Below are 25655 nucleotides of genomic sequence, written 5' to 3'. Positions count from 1 at the left end.
CTCCCTCCTATCTCTCTCTCTCTTTCACCGCTTTTTTCGCTGGCTAAGTACACATCACGGATCCGACCCAAAAAAAAAAAAGAAGGTATACAGTACGTATGCTTTGACCAGAAATAACAACTACATGCGTCGTTGTTTTTTTAAATAACACGAGCGGTATTCAACGGGGAGTTGAGCTTTCCACATCGCTTGTATCTGCCCTTCCTTGTATGATCTTCTCCCAAGCTAACCTTCTCGAGCGCTCTTGAAAGTTTGGTGCGGGGCATTCCCAATGACCCACCAACGATTTTGGACCGTCCATGTTCCATCCATGGAAGCATCACCAATCGGGAAAATTCTAGAGAGATGCGATCGCTAATTTTTACGAATTTATATGGTGACGTGACGAATTAAAAATTAAGCATGGGATAAGAGGGTCAGATACGTTCAAACGCTCTGAACAAAGGGGGCAAATTCTCTAATTAAAAGAAAGTCTCGCCTTAATCAGATCTAGATGATCGAGTTGAAAATTGTATCTCGATATGCTATTTATGTGATTAAATTTTGGAGGCGACGACAGGGTTCATAAACAAATAGTGCCTCTGCGATCTCCTTTCTTGTCAGATTTTCTTTTTCCATGCATCGTCGTGCATGCATGATTGAATATCTTTATTGAGAAAGGTGAAAATATGAATTTTGCACCACTAGCTGTTGTTGGCCATATGTTTGTAGGGCTCGACCGTGTGGGTACCAAATCCACATGTGATCATGGCCCCAGCCGACCAATCACATTTAATACCTTTTTTTCGTCTTATACCATCAAGAATCTTGAATCGGTACATTCGTGCCACGTCCACTCCAAACTGATTTTCACATCGCGTGAAATCCCAAACCGATACATTCCCGCCACATTTACCCCCAAACTAAACTTCATGCCACGAAAAGTCTCGAGCCGGTAAACTGGTCCTCGTGTTTGAGGTAGGTGTGCCACGGATATGCCGGTTCGAGATCTCTTGTGATACGAATATTAAGTTGGGATAAATGTGGCACGGACGTACCAATTTGTGATTTTTTGTGACATGAAAATTTGTTTTGGGTACATGTGGCACGAGTGTACCTGTTTGGGATATTTTGTGGTATTAATTTGTTTTCTTTTTTATTTGTTACACCAGCTATGAGAATGGCAATTGGCATTTCAATTGTTGGAAAAATATTAGATAATATGGAAAATAAGAATTGTTGAAATTTTGTTGAAAAAGATGAGAAAATAATGTCAATTGTTTGAGGCATGCAAGCACCGTCCTTAACGATAATTATGCGCCTTGGAGTATCAAACTCAAGGCGCTAGGCTCTAGCGGCTATCCTCCCAAGACACAAGGGACATTCTTCTTTATTCCGAACAAAATAATAGAAAGAATACAAACAACGTTATGTGTGTAACCCAGCAATGATAGGAAAGATATGTAAAACTATTCTTGTTTTGATATATCTATATCTCTTTTTAATTCGGTACCTTAAAGGATTGTGGTTTGAAGATTAATTTTATATTCCAACGAAAGAGAGAGCCATTAAAAAATCGTTATAAATCAATTAATAATTATTAAAAGATGACCATTATAATGATGTTGTAAAATAATGGAGGGTTTATGAAAAAAAAATCAAACATTACAAGACCGTTACAAAGACGTTATACAGTCGTTACAAAATGATGGCTTTCATGACGGTCATAACTTCTACCAAAGTCGTCAAAAAAATATTTCAAAACAGTTGAAATATCCAATGATCCCACACATATTTCAAAAGGTTTTGAAAAAAAACTAATAACGATGGGTTATTAGAGTGTAATGCATCGGAACTGGAGCTTGTTAGACTATGAACTAGACCTAGAAAGAAAGATATAGAATTCACGAAATCATAGGTGAAGTTTGAAACTTCTTTGAGCCAAGAATTTCTTTTTGTGAATTATAACTTTCACCAATCAAATTGCACTCCCACAAAGGTTGTTGTTCAACGTGGCTCTGTGCTAATAGGCCATGCGCATACTTGGTTTATTCATAAGTGCTCTAGAAATTATTGCCAATAATCCTCATAGGAGGAGAGCTGCCCCACTCCATACTTATATAGGTAATTCCATCAAGTGTATTCTGCAGTTTAATACATCGCCAATAATGACTATGGAATTCATTTCAACGGAGGTGTTATATGCAGAATTAAAACATCAATTCATCTCAAATCATCACAATCAGCAATAATACGAAATCATATCATCAAAACAACCTCAATCGTAATCGATTTTCACATAAACAAAACTATAGTTCTCTAACTCTATTTTGCTAAGAATAGAGCATATGTGATTAGATTGAATAGAAGATGATTACGTATGACGATTAATGATAAAACCTAAATAATGGAGTCATAGAAACAACGTTGTGGACCAGAATCATCGAAAAAGGAAGTGGTGTCCACAAGCTCTTCAGCAGTGGTAACCAACCACAGGGGCGAACAGAGCGTGGCCGTGGAAATGGCCAACATTGATGATCAGCAGCGATGGTAACGTCCAAAAGGTGATGGAGAATGGTCGATGAAGAAGCCTTTGGAAATTCAGGAAAAGACCGAGTAGATCAGTGCGGTTGAATACTTGAGAAATCAAAAATTCAAAACAAAGAAAGAGAAAGGAGTTAACCCTGATTTCATAGCAATGATCAGATAAGGAGCAGAGAATGAGGATCTATAACTTGATTGAACTATGACAGATCTGAAGAAGTTTCAACCGGATATAATGAATTCAAGAACTATTAAAGTTGGAACCATCGTGGAGATTTGTCACTCTATGGCAGTAGGAGTTGAACCAGTGCTGCTCCATGAAGATAATGATGTTGCAGCCGCTAAGATGGTGATGCAAAGATAGTGCAGATTAGGTGACGGCGAGCCTCAATGGAGGAGACAAAGTGGTCGCCAATTTCCACAGAGGAGCAAGTGTAGTCGAGCCGAAGGATCCACGGAGCATTTTTAAGATATCTCGTAATGTCCACCATAAACCGCCCATAACTGTGCGATACTTATCCTTCATCATCTCCAAGCCCTCCTTTAATTTCAGTAGCGGTAGTTCCAGTTTGGGAATCCATAAGGTAATTATCCTTAAAATTGTTGGAAAAATATCAATAAGAATTATTGGAAATCTGTTGTAAAAAATGAGAAAATAAGATCAATTGTTTAAAGTCATGCAAACACTAACCTTAATGAGAACTCCGCCCCACGGAATACAACACTTGGTGGGATAGGCTCTAACAACTATCCTCCCAAGATACAACCAACATTTTTTTATTCTGCACAGAATAATATAAGGAATAGAAACAACGTTATGTATATAACCCAACAAAAATAGGAAAAATATGTAAAAAGAGAAACAAGAATATTTTGTTTTGATATATATATATATATATATATATATATATATATATATATATATATCTTTTTAATTCGATGTATATTAAAGGATTGTGGTTTGAAGATTAATTTTATATTCAAACAAAGAAGAGAGGCGTTAAGAAACCGTCATAAATCAATTGGTAATTATTAAAAAGATGATTGTTATAAAGCCATTGTAAAATAATTGAGGGTTTATGAAGAAATAAATCAAAAATTAAAAAACCGTCATAAAGCTACATTTATAAAGCCGTTACGGCTGTTACAAAATGATGGCTTTCATGGTGATCATAACTTCTATCAAAGCCGTTGAAAAACTATTTCAAAACTAATGAAATATCTAACATCAATTCCATACGGCATTGCCTACTGGCATCGACTACGGCATCGCCTACCTCGTCGCCGGATGAACGACGCTTGTAGCACGTGTCAAACCATACTTTTTCTTTTCTTTCGGCCGGCGTTCTCTCTCTCTCCCACAGGCCATGCTTTTTTTTTTTCATTACGAAGTATATTGGCTCTACAAGAATATCTTCCGTATGGTTAATCGGAGCTACAGTAAGATGATCCAGGATTAGTTCTTATTCTCTCACACCAATTTTTCATCCAAAAAAAAAAAAATTTCTTCCAGTTTTAATTGGGAATGTATCAACCAGAAAAAAAAAATTGGAATGCGGATGCTATTCGTCTGCACTAAGATTGGTAATTTAACAACATTTGTTTGATTACTAGTTTTAGGTTAACAACTCTTATTTAAGTTACTTACCAATATTGAAACTTTTTTTTTATTTATCAGTTGTTCTATTGAGTTACCAATTTTTATTTGCCTATTACATTTAATAACTTTTATAGAGATTACCAACCTAATTTAACATAACTTACACCTTATTATGCCATTGAAATTTCCGCATAGTACTAAGTTACCAACTTTCATTTGAACTCAACCGACATTTGTTTGATATTCTAACTTTTCTTATCATTAGAACTTTTACTTGCATTTCCTAGCAATATCTTAACTTTACCAACTCACTTAAAAAACTTTCAATCTTAATTAGAGTGACTTAACAATTTTTCTCTTATTAAATTACCAACTAGTTTTAGGTTACCCATCTCATACAAGTTACTTTCCAAGTTTATTTCTTTTAATTTTTCTTATATTTTACATACTTTTTTTTCCTTTCTTGATTACACCTTAAATTTACCAACTGTCATATGAAATTACTAGTTTTAATTTAAATGATTTATCCATCTATTCCCAATTAAATGATCGACTAATGATGGGTTATCAACTCTCATTTGAGTTAGTTACCGAAGTTTTTTTTTTTCAATTAACCAACTTCTCTATTGGGTTTAATAATTGGAAATAAAGTTGGTAAATCACCATATAAAAACTGAAAATTTATATGACAGCTGGTAAATAATGTTGTTGGTAACAAAGTTAAATACAAGTTGATAAATAAATAAAAAATTTGTTAGATAGAAGAGAAGCTTTTAGTTCAAGAAATAATAAATTAACATTGATAACTAACTCAAATAAGAGTTAATAATACAAAATTAGTTGGTAGTTTAATTGTAGAAAATGGTTAGTAAGTAAGACAAATAAAAGTCGTATCTATGTAGAAAAATTGGTAAATAAAGAAAAACAAAATAAATGTTGCTAAACAACAAAATGTGATATGGTAACCAAAAACTAATTGGTATCGTAATCATAAAAGAGTTTGTAATTTTGTATCACAATTAGTACACTTGAGGTGTTATTAAGAAAAGTAACATAAGTTGGTAAATGATAAGATTAACCTTTTGTATCAAAGATAAGAGAAGTTAGAAATTTATAAATTTAAAAAACCACAAAAACATTGGTAACTAACTCAGATAAGAAATGATAATGCAAAACAAGTTGGTAAACTGACTGAAGAAAAATTGGTAATTACTCCAATTGAAGTTGATAATTTATAGCAAGAGTTGGTAAAATCTAAAAAGTTGGTAAGCACAGCAATTAAAAGCGGCAACTTAATAGAAAAGTTAATAAATTCAAGAAAACACAAATACATGTATGTAAGCAAAGGAATAAAAGTTGGTACCCTAAAACAAATTGGTAATTTAATTTGATAAAAGTATGTAATCACACAAATGGAGGTTGATAATTTCATTTATATTACTCTTTAAACTTAAGCCTTTGGTAATACAAGTAAATAATTGGTGAAAGATAAGGGAAACTTGTTTTGTTAGAGAAAAGAGAGTTTGTGTTTTAAAAAATCAAATAAACATTTGTAACTCACTCAAATGGAAGTTGGTAGCAGAAAAGTTGGTAATCACTCTAATTATTGTTGGTACTTTCTAAAAAGATTTAGAACATTCAAAAAGTTGGCAAGCAAGACAATTAAAATTGATAACTCAATAGAATAGTTGATAAAATATAAAATAATGATAAAAGTTGGTATAAGTAACTCAAATAGAGTTGGTAACCACAAACTTGTTAGTAACTTAATTGGAGAAAAGTAATAATTAAGTCGCTCTAATAAAAATGGGTACTTTCATATTATAAAAGGTAAATATAGTCATTAGTAAATTTTTGGTGATGATAAGAAAAGTTAATAAAGGTTTTAAATTATAAGAATTTTTTATTAGAGATTAAAGAAATTGGTAATATAAAATGAACCAATTAACCCTCGGTTACTTACTAAAATAAAAGTAAATAATTCAAAACTTGTTGTAAGTTAAAACATTTAATAATTGCTCTAATTAAGGTTAGTAATTATTAAAAAGAGTTGGCAAGTTTAATGAGTTTGTAAGTAAGGTGAATAAAAGTTGGCAAGTTGAATGAGTTTGTAAGTAAGGTGAATAAAAGTTGGCAACTCAATAGAAAAGTTTGCAAATATAAGCAAGCAATTCAAATGAAACTTGGATAGGCGAGGGCCGCCCTCGCCCGCCGCGAGGGCCCCGCGCGCCGACGCCGGCGAGGGCCCCCGCCGCCCGACGCCGACAACCTCCGCGCGGCCCTGGCCATGGCCGGCCGCGGAGGAAGAAAAAAAAATTAAAATATAAATTATAATTTTAAAAAAAACAGAAACAAGGAAAAAGACAAAAGAGAAAAGGAAAAACAGAAAAGGAAAAACAGAAATGAAAATAAAAAAAAATAAAAAAAAATACTATTCTTGTGATAGAACATTATTCAATATAAATTGTGATTAAAATGTAAATTGTACTCAAATTTGGGGACAAAAAGACAAGAGAGAAAGAGGGCTTCAACTTAATAAATTATCATTAAGCACATTACAATTCGTTACAACGATCTTAAAAAAAGAGTACAATATATATACCCTAAAATTATCCCAAAACCTAAGCATTCCGTGCGCGGGGGACCAGAAGGTCACATATCGTCGGATTATATTTCGGTTCCCTAAGCTCACGTGGGCATACCCGTATGAGAAACAAGAGTCCCAATTTCGAAATATTTGCCAACTCCAATAGTTCTTTTACCTCTCAATCGTCACTACCGTTCGATTACCGATCTTTTGTAGCGGTAGTATCTCCGTCGTTAAAGATTTGGCTAATTCATATAAGAGTTTATAAATGTAAGGTATTTGCAAGAGAGACAAATAGAATTGGTAAACGATAAGAGAAAGGATTGGGTTTGAGTGCTCTTCCACAAAAAATAAAAAATTGCCCCGGCTGATCTCATTAAAATGGTTAGATAACTCTCTAATTAAAATATTTCCTATTACTCCCTTTTGTTTTTTTTGTCTATGTAATAAAAGTTGGTACCCTCTATTAATTTTACTGTATTGTCATTTTGTATCTCCGTAGATTGAGAAGATCTAATATCACCTAAATTATATTTAGTATAAAATTCGTTATATAATTCTATTACTACGTTTTTAACCTCACGTACTATGGTTGTAACATTTGTCACATCATAATGTAAACATTGATAATACGCACGCAAAAATCATTTAAGCCATCCAATTTGCAACGCGGATCAAAAACACAAGCAACTAAATAAATCATGGGAATTTCACTATAATAATGAAGCCATTTCATTTTCATTGCAACTATAGTATGTTGTAATTCAACATCATTTTCATATTCATCAAAAATTCCGACAATATTAGTACACTCTACTAAAAATAAATGTGTAGTAGGATAATAAACACCGAGACAAAGTATAAGTTGCATCATTAAAAACCTTTAAAAGATCTAAAATTTTTGGCAAATATGCCACTCTTGTGGTATAAATTAATCTGAGGTATATTATTAGAAATGAATGCACATAATAAATCTTTATATGATAAAGATTCATTAAGCAAGTGGAAAGTAGAATTCCAACGAGTTGGAACATCTCTTGGAAATCTTTTTGGCTTTTGCCATTATCTCTACAAAATTTACCCCATTCTTTCATTTTTTTGGGATGTTTCCATAAAAATTGAATCGCCGTTTTGTTGGTTGAAGAAAAATATCAAGAGTTTTCAAACCATCTTGTACACATAAATTTAAAACATGACAAGCACATCTAATGTGAAAATTTTTTTCGCCAAAAGCGAGGTTTACAAATATTTTCTAACTCGGCAATTGAAGCGGTATTTCTTTGCGGCATTATCAAAACCAATTGAAAAATTTTGTTAAGCAAATAATATTCTTCTAAAACTTGCCTAATTATTCTATAAATATTATTTGCCGTATGATGATCATCGAAAACTCTAAATGCAATAACTCTTTTTGAATAGTCCACTCGTCATCTATCCAATGACATGTTATGCCCATGTAAGAATGATTTTGCCAATGATCACTCCAAATATCACTACCTATATGCACGCATCCATTAAATTGCATAAAAAGTTTTGTAAATCATTTTTCCATTTTTGTAAAGATCTTTAATTACTCGTTTAATTGAATTTCTAGGAACACGTTTTGCTTGTGGAGCACATGCTTTTTGTACAAATTCATTAAAACCAAATCTTTCTCCAAAATTAAATGCTAAATGCTCAACGGAAATAAATTTGCCTAATTCTTCCTTATAAGTTTTTCATTAAAACGAAATAAAGGGGAAGTGTTAGGATTGACGTACCGAAAATTTGTTGTTGCCCGATATCGATTCCCGTTTCGGTTGGATGTTTGCTCATAAGATGTCGTTTAAATGTTTCATATCCTGTCCACCTGTATATTTATATATTTTCCACAATATTTACAAATTATATCATACCTTTTTGACCGATATCAAACCTTTTCATTTTCGTGAAGTGATTCCAAATGTCGAGATGAAAATTCCCGTTCCGCTTCCTTTGTTGTAGATATTTCAGCAAGAGGATGAAAACTTTCTTGCGTCGGGACGCACTCCACATCGCGAAAAATGTTGATTTCATCATCTTGAAAATCTGCATATTCACGAGGATCAAAAGAATGATGGGATTCCGTCGCGATATTCTTACCTTTGCCGTTGGCACTCGACTTCCACTTGTCATTTTTCGAATGGATTGAGAGAATTGAGCGGATTAATGGGAGAATTAAGAAAGAATTGTGGATTGAGAAAATTGAGAGAATTTCGAGAATTTGAGAGAATTTCGAGTATTGAGAAAATTTGAGACTTGAGAGAAGAGAATTTGAGAGAATTGTGTGTGTATTGTGAGAATTTGAGAGAATTTATAGGAAAAAAATAGAAAAAATTTAGAATTAAAAAAATAAAACATATATGTTTTTTTTTAAACGCCCGTTGGGCGTAGCCGTAATAAAACGCCGCGCACAAAATCTCAAAAAAACTACCAATATAAAAAAAATCCTGTTGCTCTCGTGAAAATTTTATTATTTTATTTTAGAAAATTAAAATATCAAAACGGCTTTTCATATTCATGGCCACCTCTACTAGCGTGAAGGAGTGTTAGAAAATTAAAATATCAAAACATACATTCATTTAAGTTAAATTTTAGATAAGGTAGTGATCTCACAAAATCTCAAAAAAACTACCAATATAAAAAAAATCATGTGGATAGTGATCTCACTCAAAAAAATTACCCACATAAAAAAATTAGATTTCATTTTTTTTAAAGAACGAAACTGTGGAATCGTCCTTAAAATTCAGTTGCAATAGATCCTCAAAGATACATGAAATCAAAGTTTCAACAATTTGCTCTTCCTATGAAGTACATTATAAGCCTTGCATGAATGGCTAATCAAATGGTGGCCATAATGTCTTATCCATCTAAATCGTATCCACATCTGAATCAAGGAATGATGCCAATGAATTGAAATCAAAGCTTGCATTCGGCTGAAAAGGCTCATCAGTGTCCCTCCATCGCTCAAGACCTTCCGAGCGGATACCTTCGGCATCATCATGCATGGACAGAGTTAGATCGGAAGGATAGCAATCAACCTTCTCCCCTTCAAGAGGAAAACACGAATCCAGATTTTGAGCTTCATCCGGTATTAAAAGGTCGTCGATGTTGAAATCGGCTAGAAAGTCGGAAGATAAGTCACTTTGACGAGTTGATGAATAAGATGAGGTCTCACTATTTGAATTGTGAACCGAAGTTGCCTTGCCAGCTACTTGATCTATCAGTGGGGGTGGGAGGATAACCCTAGTGCATCTGACTGCTTTTGTTCGAATGACTGGGTGTGGCTCTGACCTCGATGGCGACTCTTCCTTCGACAGTTCGCTCCGAGGTTCCGATTCATTGGACCACTTGACAGGATTTTGATGTGTCTGATCCTGCACCCTCTTGCTAAGGTTGGTGTTCCAATGATTCTTTATTTCATTGTCTGTTCGTCCAGGGAGTCTTCCAGCTATTAACGACCACCTGCAATGGGCGCATTTCAGCAAATTAAGCTACCTTGCTATTTTTTACTTTGGTGCATCCTGTTTGTCAAAAGTAAGTTGATGAATCGCGTAGGTAACTTTTAAGCAGTGCAACAGCCGACAATGCTGCTGTTTTCCTAGCAGTGAGTGATATTAATTTATCAGTAAAGCCCTACAACTCGAAGTGAGATTGCTTGTTGCTAAAGAAAGCACAAACCTAACCAGAGCAACGTGGAAGATCTATTCTTGATTTTTGTTTTTGGGTATCAGTGGAGATCCCTCATTAACTTCTCCCTTGATTATTAATGGATACGGGATTTGGTCCTAGCTGTGAAAAATTGCAGACTTTGTACTCCGAGATCCCCAAAAGAAGGAAAGTGGCTGAGAAAATAATATTTGACAATAGAAGTACATAAGAGAAGAGAGACATTAATTATCAGTCGTAGGGTGACGCTGATTGATAAGAGAAAATGTCGAATAATTGACAAATGTTGACCGTTAGATGACAGCATGCGAGCTTTTGTATCTTAGAAATTGTCCGAGATTACTTGATTTTCATAAAAGATTAAAAGAAACAGAAATATGACTGGGGGCTGACAAATTTTGCACGTGGTAGAACGAGAAGAAAAGTCCCAAGGTGACTTGAGTGCTGTATCGTTGAGCCTAAAGGGAAAATTGTAAAGCATTTGAGAGTGAGTATTGGTGAGAAAAAGCACCAATGTTTGAATGACTGCATTTGATAGATTTGAAGAGATAGTGCTCCAAGAATTCTAGGTTTCTATTTTGGAGACAAGATCTCCATATAAAGAACAAAGTCTTTTATAACTTGTCTTTTATAGTAGTAGAGAGTGATTATTAGGGGATAATGTCACCTGTTGCCCAGGAGATTATGCAGTCTGATAATGAGCTCTTCTTCATCCATGGAGATGTTTCCTCTCTTGATACCTGGCCTTAGATAATTCAACCACCTTAATCTGCAACTCTTCCCGCAACGTTTCAACCCTACAAAAAGAATGCCAAATGTGTGAATAACAAGGACGGTATTCCGGTTTGTCATTCGTCATGAAAGTTGAGGCGCGCAATATATTTCATTGAAGTAGTGAAACCTTACAGAGACAGTTACATCTTAACACTTCCATGACGACGAAAACATAAAGCACGCGACAGAAACCGCACGGTATAGTAGTACAAACCAGCTTGCTGAGGGAGGTCCCGCCATTTCCCTTCGCCGTGAGCTTGAATGTAGTCGACGAGGATTTTGTCTTCTCCAGCAGTCCATATTCCTCTGTTCAGCCCTTCTTTTGCACAGCATGGCCTCCTTCCCATCTCTCTCTCGCTCTCTAGCTCTCTCGCTCCGAGAAAGTGATTTGAGTTTGACTATGAGTTGGAGTTGGAGTGTGGCTTGTACTGCTTCTTCGAACACACACAAAAGGTATTTATGGACAGTTTGGCGGATTTATTAATCATTTGTGTAAATGCAGGCACATGGTCCTTGTAGCTCCTGAGGACCCAATTGGCCAACGTGTGTCTCGTGGTAATAAAAAAAGAGTGATTTAGATTCGATCGTTTGACATTTCTTGAATAAAGTATATCATTAACGAATGTCATAAGTGTCAAAAAATGAGAACTAAAAACTCTTGGGGTTGAGCTTACAGGGTTGTGTAGGGATTGAAAAAAGCTCAAAAATAATGGCAGAATCAATGCATGGATCTATCTTTTAGTTTCTTTAAAAAAAACCCTAATTTAATTATTTATTCCACTGGAATACAGTGAAGAGTTCCCCCTAGAAAAAGATTACCTCTGTGAAATTCAGATGAAATAAGATAGACCCTTTGTGCCAACCAAGCTATAAGGTGTTTGTTTGTGCCTTATAAGGTCTCACTTTCCTTTGGATTGATAAGATAGTGGCAAGAGAGACTAATCTCTATATCCCTTCTGGAGTACGCAGATGTGAGATGTACCGTTTTTTTTTTTGTTTGGTTAAAGATGTGAGATGTACCGTTTATGGTAATGTTTCACCAAAAAAGTGAAAATCCGTAATCCCTATGATAATGATTGAATGATACCAACTTTCCATAAGGATAAAACATTACCTTGCCCAAATAATTGAGACTGGGAAAATCAAGGATGTGCACGTTGCACTTATTTCCCTAAGGGTATCGCTCCGTATTGCCTTAAAAAATACAGACAAAATGTGCAAGAAAATCTGAAATCAAGCTCTTGACACCACAAAAGGACCGGCTTTTTTTTTTTTGCTAGAAATTAAACTTTATATTGCAAACAAAGAAATTACAAAAAGGAAGCATTACCTACACTAGAGCAAAATATAAAAGAAGACTCTACTAGTACAATATTTTTAACTCTAGAAGGGAGATCATGGTAAAGAAAAGAGGATGTGGTGCCTATATGAGTAGAGGCCCAATTTGCAAGTGCATGAGCAACTCCATTCTTGGATCTACGGGTCCAGTCCAAGCTCCAACCTGGATTGTACTGAAATTGAAAGCGAGAATCTGCAACGAAAGGTTGAATACTCCAAGGGCAAAGACCCTTTTGTTGGATGGCATTAATTAAGACCTTACAATCGCTTTCAAAGATCGCTTTTTGAATGCCCAGGGATTGAGCATAATTGCAGGCGAGAAGGAGAGCTGCTGCTTCCACTTCCATAGGCGAGTTCCAACGACCTCTCCTTGTCCAAGCGTGGACTACTAATCCGCTAGCCGATCGTGCAATGATACCTATGGCTCAAAAGGACCGGCTTTTATTATCAACGCGTAGGGAGTTAGATAGACAATAACCAAGTCTGGTTAAAATGAACTAGATGGTCAACTTGAAAAGAATCAGTAACTCATCAACAAAGTCATCGATAGCAAATACGATAGAAGTTTATCGACGAAAAATCTCACCAGACAACAAAGTTCATCAACAGTTTGTTATTGCAAAGTTTGCTAGTTCGAAAGCAAAGACCACATATTGATTCCAATACATGGTTGACGGTTGGTTGCCACGATAGTCTCGAAAGTTGTATCTCCTTTTGGATAATGATTACCAAAGCATGAGGGGCATGTCTAAAAGCTCCAGAGAGTTATGAGTAAATTCAAAATTGATAAATTTTTATCGATGAGTAGCTATTGTTAGTGAGATATAAAATACCCAAAGTGTATTTTTTGTAAGCTCGCTCGCCTAACTAATGACAGAAGACAGTCCTTTGCAAATTTAACTGTTCGCTTTCACTTTTTGCAAAATTTTCCAACCTTGAGCTTTAAATTTCAGTGTTCGCATTTTAAATTCGTCTAATTTCAAGCCATTTACTTTCCTATCCTATATTGTAAAAAAAAACCTTTTTTATAAAAATCCAAATTAATCATCTGAAAGATTTTTCACTTTCTAAGAGTGAAACAATAGCAAAAAAATCTACCTGTGTAGTACAAGACGATGAAAATTCGTTAAGCAAGTCTTTTTTTATCTCAATCATTGTGACCCCTCTCGAAGAAACCTTCCACACATCGACCAATCATAAACTAGGCATTCACGTGGAGGAAAAGGACAAATCGAGATGCAACAGAGGGTGCACTTTCAACAAGAAAAAGGCGTGCTGGAGGAAAAATAAAATGGAGTTTTCAACGATCAACTAATGTCTGAAATCCCTAGACAAAGGAAGACTTTTATTATTATCCTATCCTGAAACAACGGGGGTTCAAATTTAACAAGTCGAAATCGGTGTTTCCTTGATCCAACCAGAGCCGGAGAAGATGCTAAGTTACTTGCGTTGATTACTCGGATTCAAGCATGCGTTCTGCCCTTCGCTGAAGTCCATGGGGACAGATTTTGACTTCTGTTCAAAGGAAGATATAAGCCACAATTAATGGGGTTAGTCCAAACTCAAATAGGTTTTCAATTAGGTTTAGGAATTCCAAGAAAATTGGATGTTTTACAGATCCAATGAGGTCTGTAGAAAATGCTGTCAGAAAGTTCCAAAACGTAGGTCAAGGTATCCCACTCATCAATTGGACGCACAAACCTTGCTTAGTTACACCTGCTCCAGTAGCCTTTATGCAAAACCAGCTCTCACAAAACCATGATGATGACACTATTGAGTCTATTTTCCATGTGGCATGGATCATCAATTGCTTGTCATCTCATGTTTGCAAATGACACTATGAGTCCTTAATTTGGATATAATTTGTATTTATGGTTATACAATTGTAATAGAATTTAGCCTCAATATGTTATAGAAGGCGAAGGCTAACCATAGTGATGAGAAATAAACAAAATGACCGGTTGATTGTTTCGGGAGAATTAGTGTTCGAGGGTTTTGGATTTGGGCATTACTCAAATACCGTGGTGTGTGTATTATACTTGACATATACCCTCTAATGATATCATTCAACACTTGTGTATATTGATTTTTCACTTCCCCTATTGATTTTTCACTTCCCCTACCCTTGTTTACGTGACATAAGTTTCTCCTAAAATCACCAAACATGGTGGTTTTGCGCTAAAGGGTCACATCATCATGATTATAAGCTAGAGCCATCGTGAGCAAACTTTACCCATTTTGTACCTTTAGTTTTTTGTTTCCTCATGTGGAAAGGCTTTATTGCTTCTGGTACGCCAGTGGAAATACAGAGATGGCTCATCAAATTTATGAGTTTCGAGTGGACATAGTAGTTAGAATTCAAATAAACATTCTATAATAGGCATCAGACTCCTTATGATAACATCCTGTCAAGGGTAGCACGTCGAACACCCCTCCCCCACACCCATCTACCAATTTAAAAAGAAAAAGAAACCTTCTCTCGCGAGTAAACAACTTTGATTTTAAAAAGGTGGAGTAAAGATTAAGAGATTCATGCATCTCTAAGCGGAGACACACAATGTATTATGATTTCATTAGTTAAATATGTTCACATCTCAGTCCTTATTGGACGAAATTTTGTGGGAGAAGTTTTAGTTCAATGTTCTTAATTATTGTTTTAACCAACAGATGTAGTATTATATGAACATGTGATGTATATTTTATGCACCAAGTTGGACTAATTGACATTTAAAGCAGTTAATAATTTTCCAAGCAAATCTGGGTTAATCATGTGACTCCTCCATTCTTTTTAACTTTCTTTACCATTACTATTGCTGATCGACCTTAATTACTGTTCATGTGCACAAAATGAAGAATATGCCGCATTGCCCTGTTAATCAACTCGACTTCCTGACGACTACTGACTCAAAATTTTTTTGGAAATCACTTGCTTAAATCAGACTTAATGAGAGGAAAACACAGGACTCTGCGTGAGGGTTGCGCCATTAGCAATAGTCTTCATTTCTGCCTCACTATTTGTGCAAATCGATGCAAAATCATTGGAGGTGATCATTGACCAATCGAACCAGACAGGCACGACTTCATGCAATTCATGTTTGGTTTGATGTTTGATGTTGAGTGTGGAGCCCGACAAGGAGTTGACTTATGACACAATCCGATGATAATATATTTAATTACAGAAACACTATATTATGATCTGTTTTTTTAAACATGTTTTTTTGTGCATATAAAAACAGCCCGAGTTGGCACTTGGCCAGTAGAAGAGTTGGATTTTGGGGAGTGTTAAGAAATCGAGAGATTTTAAAGTGGCTTATACTCCAAAGCATTCATAAACTAATGTCTATGGCTTTGCGTTAGTGAACTTTTATGTCCCTTAAAATGGAGGTCTTAAAGAGAAACCACATATGAGTGGCTGGTTGAGCTGACTCGACAAGTCTCGCCCGAGTCGAGTTGAGTTTGAATATTATTCGGATGCAAAACCAAGTCAAGCTAAAGTGTAAAGTCTAGTATTATTTTCTATTCTGTTAGAGAAATCTAGATATTTTCTAAATATATTTAGGATATTCTAACATATTATTTCCTTAAAGTTTAGTGATGCTTGGGTACAGTGACTTGCAAACCGGGCACCAAGTACTCAAATTTTGTGATGTTCATATACGAAAAGAATATGATCTTAAGAAAAATGGACACAATGAGGATAAAAGTGTGTGGTACTATCACGAACTGTCCTCACTTTTATGCTCTGTTTGTTTCACAAAGAATGATTAATTTGGAAAATATTTTTCTAAAACCGATTATTTGTATTGCTTACAAAATTGAATAAACGAAAAAAAATTCATGGTCAACGAAAATGTTTAGACATAAATTGTTATCGACGATGGAAACATTTTTTATTGGCTATTTATTTAAAGTGATACACATGATCATTTTTACGAAAATATTTTTCAAATCATTCATTTTCGTAAAAAAAAATAGAGCCAAGACCCCGTAAATAATTTAGCAATTGGAGCTCATGAAACAAAGTATAATTTCATGACCCTGTCATGAAAAGTGCACAAACATATTAGGACATATGGATTGGAACCATCTAAATTTAGGGGATCATGAACCAAACTACCTAGGGGTGAGCAGTTCTAAATTCCATCCAAGTTCCAAGTGGAACCTAGAACTTACATGTCGAAACAGGTTCATGATTTTTTGAAGTCTAGAACCTACATGTTGAAACAGGTTCCTGATTTTTTGAAGTCTAGAACCTATCTTGCATACCCTAAAACTTGGAACCTACCGTATCACAGGCCAATTTCCTTTTGTTTTTTTCATTTTTAGCTAAGCAAAATGAAAGTGAAAGTAACAACAAAAATGAAAGTTTTTCACTTATCAATAGCAACAATTCGTAAAAAATGAACATGTAAAATAAAATGAACAATAAAAAGTTCAAACACGTTACATAAAACCTAAAGTATAGGGGGAAGAACAGCAGAGGTGTCAAAACTTGTGTACGGAGGCCACTTTGGTGCCAAAAGTTTCAATCGAATCACTTAAGTGCTAAAAGTTGTGAAAAACGATCACTTAAGTGCCATTTCGCCGGAAATCCGACGTGACATTTTTTTATTAATTTCTCAAGCTGATGTGACTTGCCGGAGGCTGATGTGGCTCGTCGGAGGCTGATGTGGCATTTCTTTTCTTTTCTTTTCTTTTCTTTTTTCCTTTCTTTTCTTTCTTTTTTCCTTTTCTTTCTTTTTTCCTTTCTTTTCTTTTTTTTTTCTTTTCTTTCTTCTTATTTCCGCGAGGCCCCCTCGCCGAAAGGAAAAAAAAAAAAAAGAAAAAGCAAAAAAAGACGAAAATGCCCATGGACTAAATACATTGGGGTAAATGTGTCACAAAAAGCAAAGTTCGGGGTTTTTGGTGTCACAAAAAAAAGTTCGGGGTAAATGTGTCACAGATGGTAAAGTTTGGGTTTTTTGGTGATGTTTTCCCTATTTTCTATTCTGTTAGAGAAATCTAGATATTTTCTAAATATATTTAGGATATTCTAACATATTATTTCCTTAAAGTTTAGTGATGCTTGGGTACAGTGACTTGCAAACCGGGCACCAAGTACTCAAATTTTGTGATGTTCATATACGAAAAGAATATGATCTTAAGAAAAATGGACACAATGAGGATAAAAGTGTGTGGTACTATCACAGAACTGTCCTCACTTTTATGCTCTGTTTGTTTCACAAAGAATGATTGATTTGGAAAACATTTTTCTAAAACCGATTATTTGTATTGCTTACAAAATTGAATAAACGAAAAAAAAATTCATGGTCAACGAAAATGTTTAGACATAAATTGTTATCGACGATGGAAACATTTTTTATTGGCTATTTATTTAAAGTGATACACATGATCATTTTTACGAAAATATTTTTCAAATCATTCATTTTCGCAAAAAAAATGGAGCCAAGACCCTGTAAATAATTTAGCAATTGGAGCTCATGAAACAAAGTATAATTTCATGACCCTGTCATGAAAAGTGCACGAACATATTAGGACATATGGATTGGAACCATCTAAATTTAGGGGATCATGAACCAAACTACCTAGGGGTGAGCAGTTCTAAATTCCATCCAAGTTCCAAGTGGAACCTAGAACCTACATGTCGAAACAGGTTCATGATTTTTTGAAGTCTAGAACCTACATGTCGAAACAGGTTCTTGATTTTTTGAAGTCTAGAACCTATCTTGCATACCCTAAAACTTGGAACCTGCCGTATCACAGGCCAATTTCTTTTTGTTTTTTTCATTTTTAGCTAAGCAAAATGAAAGTGAAAGTAACAACAAAAATGAAAGTTTTTCACTTATCAATAGCAACAATTCGTAAAAAATGAACATGTAAAATAAAATGAACAATAAAAAGTTCAAACACGTTACATAAAACCTAAAGTATAGAACTTCAATCCTCAAATATCATAGCCTAAAACTATCAGAATGCGTTATTCGTAACAATTGAGAGCAGTGATGGCGTTTGATCAGTATTGATGTTTTACATTTGGTAAGTGATTTGCTGAAACTTTTATTGCAATTATTGTGAGAGGTAAAGTGGCTCTCAGGATGTCAACATTGAGTAACATAGTAGGTTGTAGCTTGTCGTGTCCTAGTAAGCTTTGTTTGACATGAATGTCAGTGAATTAGCAGGCCCCTTTCATGGCAATATCTTCAATGGCAGCTTAGTGCATCCAGATAAAGAAAGCATGTGTGTTTATCTACTTTAGGATTTTGTACCGGTTATCGATTCTGATTCTGGTTTCGGATCCGGTTCCGGTTCTCAATCCGATTCCTAGTTCGGTTCTCCAAGGAACCGGCAACCGCGGATTCTGAAAATAGGGAACCGAGAACCGTATCAAGTCTCCCCAGAACATGGAATCGGATCGGTTCCCACCGATCCGATTCTCGCAATCCCGGTTCTATCCTAAAATCATGCTTAACTCTAAAAATACGCTCAGTATTTTGGAATTTACACAACTGAAAACTTTCCCTTCCTCATTCCGTTCTCACTCACTCCCAGCCGACCCATGCCAACCATTCTATCAACGTGCAGCCTTTATCAACGTGCAGCGGAGGCTGCGTGTCGGGGGTGGTCTTGCTCCATCTTCAACAGCTCATTAGTCTGGTTTGGGGGGCAAGGGAAAATGGGAAGAGGAAAAAACAAGGAGAAAGAGAGAAAGGAAAAGGAGAAGAAAAGCAAATAGGGACAAATAATCTAGGCCATCTATTTGAGAAGCGGCCGACATGTCCAAATTTTAACAGGAGTAACTTTAGTTGAACTTAGGATTTGTTTGCCTTTCATAAAATGAGTGATTTGGAAAAAAATTTCCCAAAAATAATTGCTCGGATAGCTTGAAATAATTAACTAATAAAAAATATATTCATTATCAGTAACAATTTATGCCTTTCATGAAAATATTTTTCGTTCATTCATTTTTTGAAGCAATATAAGCGATCATTTTTAGGATAATGTTTTTCAAATCACTCATTTTGTACGAAACAAACGCACCCTTAAAGGATGCTAAATTTAAAAGATCTCAATCCATGACATTAATGCTCTATGCGGGAATATATGACTAATGGGACAAAATGGTGAGAATTGAAAATAGGCATAAATTTCTAGGAAAATTACCCATATATCAATTCAATTGTTAACTTTTCAATTTGACCAATTTATTCATAAACATTTTGATCATTTCCAATGTGGTATATCTGACCAATTCTGACGTGGAGTCCAGTTAGCGCCGACTGTCATACGTGGCACGGTCGTCGACAATCCAATGTAACTTTGCTTGCCGGGCGTGCCATATAGGATAGTGGGCACTGGTTGGACCTCCACGTTAAAATTTCCCAACCTAAGTTGACCTAATAAATACATTGAAAAACCTTCAAAAAGCTAGGACTACATTGGCCAAATTGGAACAATTTAGCATTGAATTAGCATTTGCACAATAGGTTTATGATTTTTGGGTCCCCCTGAAACTTTAATTTTCAAATGCTTCTATCCAAAGTATTAGAAATAAGTGTAGTTGAAATCCTAAAATTTGTCAGGAAAGTATAACTAAGCTTTAAAACTTTCTAAAAGTGCAATCAAATATTAACCTCATCAAATCGATGTAATCAACTCCCTCCCTTAGCTTCGTCCAAATTATCTAGGGTTAATACCATGAAAAACCCCAAACTGGTACATCTGTAACAAATTTCTCCAAACTAATATTTTGACCATCAAAAATTCCAAACTAGTACATCTGTAACAAATTTACCCTCCCTAAGTTTCCATTAAATTTTACTGTCAAATTTGACGGATGTACCAATTTGGGGTTTTATCCTCTGTTTGTCATAGGTGTACCGGTTTGTGATTTTTTGTAGTATTAATCTAATTTAACGGAAATTAACGTAGGGTAAATTTGTCATAGATATACCGATTTGGAGTTCTTGGTGGTCAAAAAAATATTTTTGAAGTAAATTTGTCACATGTATACCAGTTTCGAGGTATTAACCCAATTATTTAATGGCTAATGCGGATGGAATCTTTTAATTTGTTAATACAAGTGACTCTAAGGCGCCACATCAGAATAAAGGTTGAAAAATTAAAAAGAAAAAAATGTGAAAAAATTGAAAGAAAAAAAGGACAAAAAATAACAGAAAAGGGAAAAAGGATTACAATAGAAACTAAAGATCAGTGTATATCAAGATTTTTGGGTTGGTTTGGGACGACCCACTCGTGGCTGACCCTTGCGTGGTGGTTGCACCACCACCGCGCACAAGCGACAGGCTGCGAATCCTTGTCTACACCTCGGCGACGGTTGCTAGACCTTACCAGCGAGGTAGGGGCAGTGGCTTAAGCTACCTCCATCAATGCATGTTTTTTTTTAAAACTTTTTAGCCCCTTTTTTACCTTTTAATCGAATTCCAATTAAAATTAGGAAGAAACTCCTCATTTACATAATGGCCACATGGAAAAGAGAAAAAAAAAAAAAAAAGCAAAGTCATCATTTTCCGTCACTCAAATTGGACGAAGTTAATGGAGGAATTTGATTACACAAATTGGACAAGTTTTAAAACTTAATTTAGCAAACTGAAAGTTTTGAAACTTGATTACATCGTAGTATTTTAATTGCAATTATCAACTTCAAAATATTCCCTTCTTTTCCTTCTCCTCTTTTTCCTTGGTTTCCCAACGAAGCTCAGTACAGTTGAAAGTTTGGTATAGTTATTTATTTAAAAATTCACTCTTCGGGAAATGTACAGTTCACATGTTACATCTTGATATACTCATCCTCCAATACGTCTCTATAAAAAAAAATATATAAGGACAAAGAGAATATATAATAATAAATTTATTACAAATGTTTACTTTTTTTTAGTGAGAACCCAAAAAAAATGTTGGAGGAGATGGAGATCCACCAGCTCATCTTTCTCTACTTCCATAACTCGAGTTGAAGGTCAAGAGTGCATTGTATTGGAGTTTAGTTGAGGCTGCAGCATCTACCTAGATCTCAAGCACATAAAGATGATTGTAGCTGTCGAGTTCGAGCTTGAAAACTTGATCTTAATTTCGCATAATGTGAGCATTTAAGTATCCTAACTTTTTTAAAATTAAAAGAGAGAGAAAGAGGTAGAGAGAGGGATAGGTCAATTTCACCTTGTTTATGACTTTTGCAAGAAAGGCTTCAGTTGCAAGGCAAAGTTACCTTGTCTAGTAGGTTATCTAACATGAAATGGTTCAAAGGAACGTTAACCTATGATGTATGATCTTTTCATCTAACATGGAGCTCTACATCATTAAAAGATAAGAGTTTTTTTATTATGCCTGAGAAGCTTGTAAGAGAAGATAACATTAAACATTTTTATGAATTTTTTTTTGGGTCAAAAAACTTTTTTATGAATGAGAAATCATTTTATTGACTCGCTTGGGAGTAAACTTTAAGCAAAATGAACTTCTACTTCTCGAGACTCGAGCCATTATTAGTACTCCCCTTGCCATCTGGACAACACCACCTTTTGTCGGGGGAAAAGAAGCTAATAAAATATGGGTGCGCAAACCGATGAAACCAAACTTGTTTTACTTGGTTCTTAATAAGCTTTATGTGCTAACCGAAAAAAATAAGCTTTATATTCTTATTGATCAAATTCAAATAAAAAATTGGGATAAATGCTTCGAAAGTCTAAAAATTTATCACGAAAGTGCAATCGAGTCATAAAATCTTCAAAAAATGCTAAAATTTATCAGATCAATCTAATCATATCCTTCTGCTAATTACACTTTTTAAAAATTTTAGGACTTGATTGCATTTTTGTAACAAGTTTTAGGATGTGATTGCATTTTTTGAAAGTTTTATGACTTAATTGCACTTTCATGACAAATTTTAAAACTTTCAGTGCGCTTTTCCCTAAAAAATTATATTTTCACTCCAATCCGACACCTAGCAAACATGAATTGGATTTTGCAATCGAAAAAAAAAACCACGGATTGGATTCGATATAGTAGCAATTTATCATTCCGGCAATATCACTACTATTATGTAGCCAAAAAATGATTTGGCTAATATATTATAATGTTAGAGTTTTAAGAGTCAATTCGATACAAACATGTGATAAGTAGATTTCTTTTATTTAACAAGAACATTAAGGGTGTTTCTGAAATGATTTGTATTTTTCTATTCTTCGTCCAATTCTTTGCTTTTAAGCATTTGTATTTTGAGTTTAATTGAACGTCAAACATATGGACCATCGAGGATACATAAATGTAAATATGTAAAATCGATTACATCGAACGATCTTTTAAAGTTCAATAAATTTTTTTCTTTGTGTCAAATACTTTTTCGATCTAGAACAAATGATCATTACTTTAATTAGTATTTTAAGACGCTTGCCGATTACACCCAATACAATATAAAAAAAAGTATTTTAAGATACTCACCGATTACTTTAATCCCTCTAGAACATTAGTATTGAATTAAAATGCAATTCTACTTTGACAAAAAAAAAACACTATCATAACGATAAAATAAAAGTAAGGACAATCCAACTTTTAACAATGCCATGGATTATATTCGGACATTAAAAATTTCATCTCAATATTATTGATGGTCAAGGTAATTTATTTAGATTATGATATTAGTGCTGCAAAAAATATGATTGTTGTATTTAATAAAAAAATGTCAAAAACTTTCTTTCTTTATTTAGACTCATTTTTCTTAAGTTCTTATAAACCGGATGAGAAATTCGTCCGGTTTGTTAGAAACAAATTAGTGGCCTACAATGTTCCGTCACACTGCTGAGATTGACAGAAACGTCACCTCCTTTTTTACCTAAAAGGAAAGAATTGTGTTCTCCTCCATCCGGACTTTAAATTAGTGGTTACAAAGGTGGGCATCACAACGTGCAAATTCAGCTAAAAATAAAAATGTTAGTAAAGGTCATCTTAAGCTCAATCGAAGACATTGGTAGAAGAAATCCAATTTGAAATGGAGAAAAATATGAAAAATAATCGAAATTTGTAGTGGATCGAATAGAACTAGTACTTTGGTCTTCACGTATAGTAATTTTTTTTCAGTCATAGATATTCGCACATGCTATCACAGGACAGGTTTTTCCCTCGTTCTGTGGATTCAAACTCAAGAGAACTTTAAGTGTTGTCCTCAACACTTACGAGTCAACTAGGTATCTTAAGATGATCATCTTGCGACGAAAGAATTCTGTCTTTTGCTCGAACAGGTTCAATATCTTATACACCATGATCACTTATTAATGAAGGAGATGATGAAATGTTTAAAGAGCGGACGTTGCTCACTAATCACGTGATCCCTTTCTTCATCTTTACATTAGCAATACTAATACTGGATTTAAACTGAGTGCCTGATTAGGTACGTACGTCCAGACAGTTAATTTGTCCTGGACAGACAACCAATTGATTGCACGACCAGTCCAAATTCCCAGAATTTCTCACGATCTCTGTCACGTAGGTATAATCAATATGTTGATTATGACATTGCTGAAAATTAACTGACAAAACACATGCCACTCCGTGATGCTTTGACAGGAGAATCTGCTTTCGAATTGCCAAGTATCTTTATACTGTCAGACGAACATTATATAATGGTAGAGTGGCAATTAATTAATCAAAGAACAGCATTCAGAGCCACACCAAGTTGCTGTTCTTCCCTCCTTTTCCATCTTCTCTCCTGTAAGTCAGACCCAAATCGTCTGTACGAAGTCTAAGAGATTCATGAAAACTAGATACTTTCTCACCGTCAACATCTAACCTAGTCAAGACCTTGCGCTTGAGGCACAAAATTGACATTTTGTTGTACGAAGGTTAATATCATTAAAAATTTCAAGCCGGTACCTCATTACACATTTAACCTAAACTAATTACTCTCGCACGAAAAATCTCAAATCGGTACTATATGACACATTTACACTGAAATTAATTTTCGTCTCATAAAAATATCAAATCGATATCCCTGATCAAATATATCCTCCATTAAAAGCATTCATGTCAATACATATGTGTTCTCCACATAGATCCATCTTGTAGTCGTTTGCCACATATATTGGCATGTATGCATTTTAAAGAGGGTAAATGACACAAATAATTCATAAACTTTGGCCCAATGTGCAATGTGTTCCTTGAACTTTAAATTTGTTCAACTTGATCCCTAAACTTTAGCCAAATGTGTAATATCGTCCTTGAACTTTTAATTTGTTCAATGTGATCCCTAGACTTCTCTAGTACTTGTTCAATGTTGTCTTAGGACAACATTGAACATTTTCATACAATCCATAGACTAAATTAAATATGTATCAAAAGTCCAGAAACCACATTAGCAAATTAAAAGTTTATGGACAACATTGCATATTTTGTTAAAATGACAACATTGAACAAATTTAAAGTTTATGGACCACATTGTACATTGAGTGAAAGCTCAAGGATCATTTATGTCATTATCCATTTTAAAGAAATATTGAACGGAATGCTAATGGAGTGTACATTTGAGTCAGGAGTACTGGTTTGGATTTTTTTGTGAGACGAAAATTAGCTTGAGATAAATATGTTGCAGGAGTACCAATTTGGGGTATTTTGTGGGATGAAAATTAGTTTAGGTACATGTGTCATAATCATTAAATGGATCAGTAGAAAAGAGAAGTAAAAAAAAAGCCTAGTCGGCATTATCAATCACTCAAGATTGGACGAAGCAAACAAAAGTATTTGATTGAAGGAATTACACAAATTTTAGAACTTGACAGAATAAATTGTCAATTTTTAGACTTGATTACATCTTTGTGATAAATTTTAGGATTTGAATTGCACTTATCCAAAAATTTCAAAATAGTCCCTAGATTTCACACCCAATTTCATTCCCCTCCCTTTCCTTAGTTTCCCAACAAAGCTTAAGCACGAATCATAATCTAAGTTTGTCCGTCTCTACTTTTTTTTACTTTCAAATATTGATTTAGTGTTCACCCATGCATGTTCATTCTTTAAGATATTAGAGAACAAAGCAATTCATATTCTACGTATCTTGATACTCTCTATAGCCCAATGGTTGGGATAAAAATTAGCATGGATAGACCCAAATGTGGGTTAACTGAATACTGAAACTCATACAGA

General features: G+C 34.6%; 1 protein-coding gene and 1 long non-coding RNA gene across 2 annotated transcripts; both read right to left on the bottom strand.

The window, feature by feature from the left end:
* Positions 1 to 2652: 2652 nt before the first annotated feature.
* On the bottom strand, positions 2653 to 3365 carry LOC130138053 (uncharacterized). Its single transcript, XR_008816474.1, has 2 exons — positions 3215 to 3365; positions 2653 to 3116 (listed from the first exon to the last, which is right to left on the bottom strand). It is a non-coding gene; the product is annotated as an uncharacterized LOC130138053 (long non-coding RNA).
* Positions 3366 to 9496: 6131 nt separating this feature from the next.
* LOC115663218 (transcription factor MYB1-like) lies at positions 9497 to 11583 on the bottom strand. The gene is made up of 3 exons (XM_030585238.2): positions 11386 to 11583; positions 11065 to 11194; positions 9497 to 10193 (listed from the first exon to the last, which is right to left on the bottom strand). The coding sequence occupies exons 1-3, from the start codon at positions 11516 to 11518 to the stop codon at positions 9599 to 9601; spliced, it is 858 nt and encodes a 285-aa protein (XP_030441098.2). The 5' UTR covers positions 11519 to 11583; the 3' UTR covers positions 9497 to 9598.
* Positions 11584 to 25655: the final 14072 nt, after the last annotated feature.

The sequence above is a fragment of the Syzygium oleosum genome, unplaced genomic scaffold (assembly GCF_021117445.2).
Source record: "Syzygium oleosum isolate NSW1041296 unplaced genomic scaffold, Sole_v2.1 Sole_v2.04, whole genome shotgun sequence".
Lineage (NCBI taxonomy): Eukaryota > Viridiplantae > Streptophyta > Magnoliopsida > Myrtales > Myrtaceae > Syzygium > Syzygium oleosum.
This window is presented reverse-complemented; position numbering and strand designations above follow the sequence as displayed.